Source organism: Cebidichthys violaceus, unplaced genomic scaffold (genome assembly GCF_023349555.1).
Source record: "Cebidichthys violaceus isolate CVI_PGR_0920_01 unplaced genomic scaffold, fCebVio1.0.p SCAF_3, whole genome shotgun sequence".
NCBI classification, from domain to species: Eukaryota; Metazoa; Chordata; class Actinopteri; order Perciformes; family Stichaeidae; genus Cebidichthys; species Cebidichthys violaceus.
In genome coordinates, this window is record NW_027176483.1 from 16,184,122 (window position 1) to 16,187,139 (window position 3,018).

General features: G+C 42.5%; 1 protein-coding gene across 1 annotated transcript; it reads left to right on the top strand.

The window, feature by feature from the left end:
• The first annotated feature begins 200 nt into the window (after positions 1 to 200).
• Positions 201 to 2,442, top strand: etfbkmt (electron transfer flavoprotein subunit beta lysine methyltransferase). Its single transcript, XM_068723177.1, has 3 exons — positions 201 to 642; positions 723 to 853; positions 1,154 to 2,442. The coding sequence occupies exons 1-3, from the start codon at positions 359 to 361 to the stop codon at positions 1,510 to 1,512; spliced, it is 774 nt and encodes a 257-aa protein (XP_068579278.1). The 5' UTR covers positions 201 to 358; the 3' UTR covers positions 1,513 to 2,442.
• Positions 2,443 to 3,018: the final 576 nt, after the last annotated feature.

Here is a 3,018-nt window from a genome sequence, read left to right on the forward strand (position 1 = left end):
TTTTACTTAATTGTCCCACAGAGAATTTGTCTTGGGCTCCAAGCCGCTGCATCGCACAACACACTGTGACGCAACGTTACAGTGTAGGAACCGTTTTTTTAGCGGAACGTAGATCGCCTGTCCTGTTTTCAGGAGGTCGGCGGAACGTTCGTCCGGCATTATTTTGCTTCCGTGTAGAAAACAACCTTAAGTCTCTGTTGAGCAGTCCGAGGATGTCATGAGTGCGTGATCTCTTATCCGTTAGCGTTGTAATGCATAGAGGTGTTACTCTTTACTGACAACAACAGCAGCTATGCGGTTACTTTAACTAGCATTGACGCTAGTTAGCTAAGCAGCTAACAGTTTTTCTAAGTGTATCATGTTGGGACTTTTAACGCCCCAAACTCGTTATGTTAAAGTCTTTATCAAAGCGTTCAAAGAGACAAACATACGTAGATGTTCCTCTATCAGCTGTCGGTCTGAGTATATCCGCAGATGTATTTTAGAGAACACAGAGATAGTTGGGGGGCAGAGTTTGACCCCAGAGTTCAAACTGAGGCTGTTCACTCCAAACTGCAGATTTTGGAGTGAAAAACCAGAGCTCTGGCCTTTTGATGACCCGTACTGGGCCATATACTGGCCAGGAGGACAGGCGCTCTCAAGGTAATATTTTAGCCCCACAATAAACAAATGTTTTATGAGTGTGAGGTACTGCTGTCTCTTATAGTGGCACCTCTCTGCAGATATCTCCTGGATAACCCTGCAGTGTGTCGGGGTAGAACAGTTCTGGATTTGGGGAGCGGCTGTGGAGCCTCAGCCATCGCTGCAAAACTATGTGGTGCTGCTCATGTAGTAGCCAATGACATTGACACTGGTATGCATCTATATTTATTTTGATATCCAATATTACATCAACAACAGCAATACATCCACTAAATACAGAGACACTGCATTGTCATAGGGCCCTGTGGCAAAAATGTGCTGTTGGGCCCCTGTTACCACCACGGTCAGGCATGGATCTTTTAACAACAGAAATACAAAGTTCTAAACGCATAATGCAAAGAGTCCAACTGAGTGTCTTTTATTGTTATTATAGATACATTAGACTCAAACATGCAATAGTCTGGTTAGTCAGTGCGATAGAAGGTAAAGTTTTAACATTTTTGTGTTACAGTTGCAGCCGTCGCGACCCACATGAACTGTGAGCTGAACGGCCTGGAGCCGCCTGTCTGTCTGACTAACAACATGATTGGCTCACCGCCCAAAGGCTTTGACCTGATCCTCCTGGGTGACATGTTCTACGACGAGGCCCTCGCCACCAGCCTTCACAGCTGGCTGGACCACTGCATCAACAGCCACGGCACCAAAGTCCTGATCGGAGATCCTGGAAGAGCCCAGTTTGAGGAACACTGCATCCGAAGGCTCTTGCATCAGCTTGCTCAGTTTGAGCTGCCTGAGTCTGTCAGAGAGGAGAACTATGGTCTGACCTGCAGCAGCGTTTGGTGCTATCGTCCTGAAGTCTTGAGGACCTGAGAGGATCCTATGTGCTTTCTTGTTTGAATGTGACAAATATGTCACATGTACTGACCTGCAAGGACTGTGTGAGGTGTTGTGTGATTACTTTGTAGTTATCTTCTAGACTAAGTGTCACTTAGTTGTGACTTGTTACCTTACAGAAAACTATCTTCTGATATGTTTTCAATACCCACTATGGTATTTCATAATTGCTTTTTTTCAACTTGCATAATTAATGTTTACATTACATTACATTACAGTCATTTAGCAGATGCTTTTATCCAAAGCGACTTACAATAAGTGTATTCAACATTGGTAATCAAAAGAACTACTAGTCACCAGAAATCATAAGTACATCTCCTTTTTTTTTAAACAAGCATCTAAGAGCATGAAGCAGAGCATAACTCAGAGCCAAAGTACAGTGCAGAAACAAACAAAACAATAAGTGCAACAAAGTAATACAATAAGTGCAACAAGCTAGTATGAATACAATAAGTGCTAAGTGGAAGGCTCAGGGTAGCACTTCCTGAAGAGGTGAGTTTTCAGCCTGCACCGAAAGATGGGCAGCGACTCCGCTGTCCTGACGTCGGTGGGAAGTTCATTCCACCACTGTGGGGCCAGGACAGAAAACAGACGTGACCGGGTCGATCGGCTGCAGGGACCTCTGAGCGGCGGGGCAACTGATCGCCTCGAGGCAGCAGAGCGAAGTGGTCGGGCGGGGGTGTAAGGCTTGACCATGGCCTGGAGATAGGAAGGAGCTGTTCCTTTAAGTGCAGAAATCACAATTTTTTTTACATTGAGATTATTTTGAGCAAAATCATGCAATAAGTCCATTAAGCCATGCATCTCTAGCAAACAAAAATACAAAAGTCTTTGAATTAGTGGCCAGTATGTTCAATTTTACATGGGTAAATATGTAATTATAAAACAAAGAATCTCATAATTGAATTCTGCATTGTTTTTGTTTTTTACTGACTTTGGGGCTCCATAGCGTTTGTTTTTTTGGGACAATCAACTGATTTCTGCTGTTATTTGTTTACCACAAACCTTAAGCTTTTAGCCATAATAATCGTGGTTTGCAACATTCCTTATTATTCAACATTTGATTTCTGACTCAGAGCCTTGAGGCGTTAGTAACAGTCTTATCTGTAAGTGGTACTAAAACTACTGAGTTCCCTTCAAGAGAGAAACAAAATGTAGTGAGTAACCTAATGGGAAATCTGCTGTGAATAATCATCTTATTTTCTGAAAACAATTATGCATGTTTTCCCACTGCGGCAGTATTGTAAACAGTCATTACTTTTTCACAAGCAAAAGTAACCAGGGACAGACAGCGTGGATTAAATACGGTTAGAGTTAGTTTAAGAAGAAGTAAAATCACAATAGTAGTGTATAGGGGGCACCTCTGCGCGTGCATGCAAAAGTGAACCCATATTGCGCGTGTCCGCGAAAAAAGAGTGCATGAGGTGCGTTAATAAAAATATTATGCAATTTTTTTTAATAAACTTTTTTTTTTTTGCATAA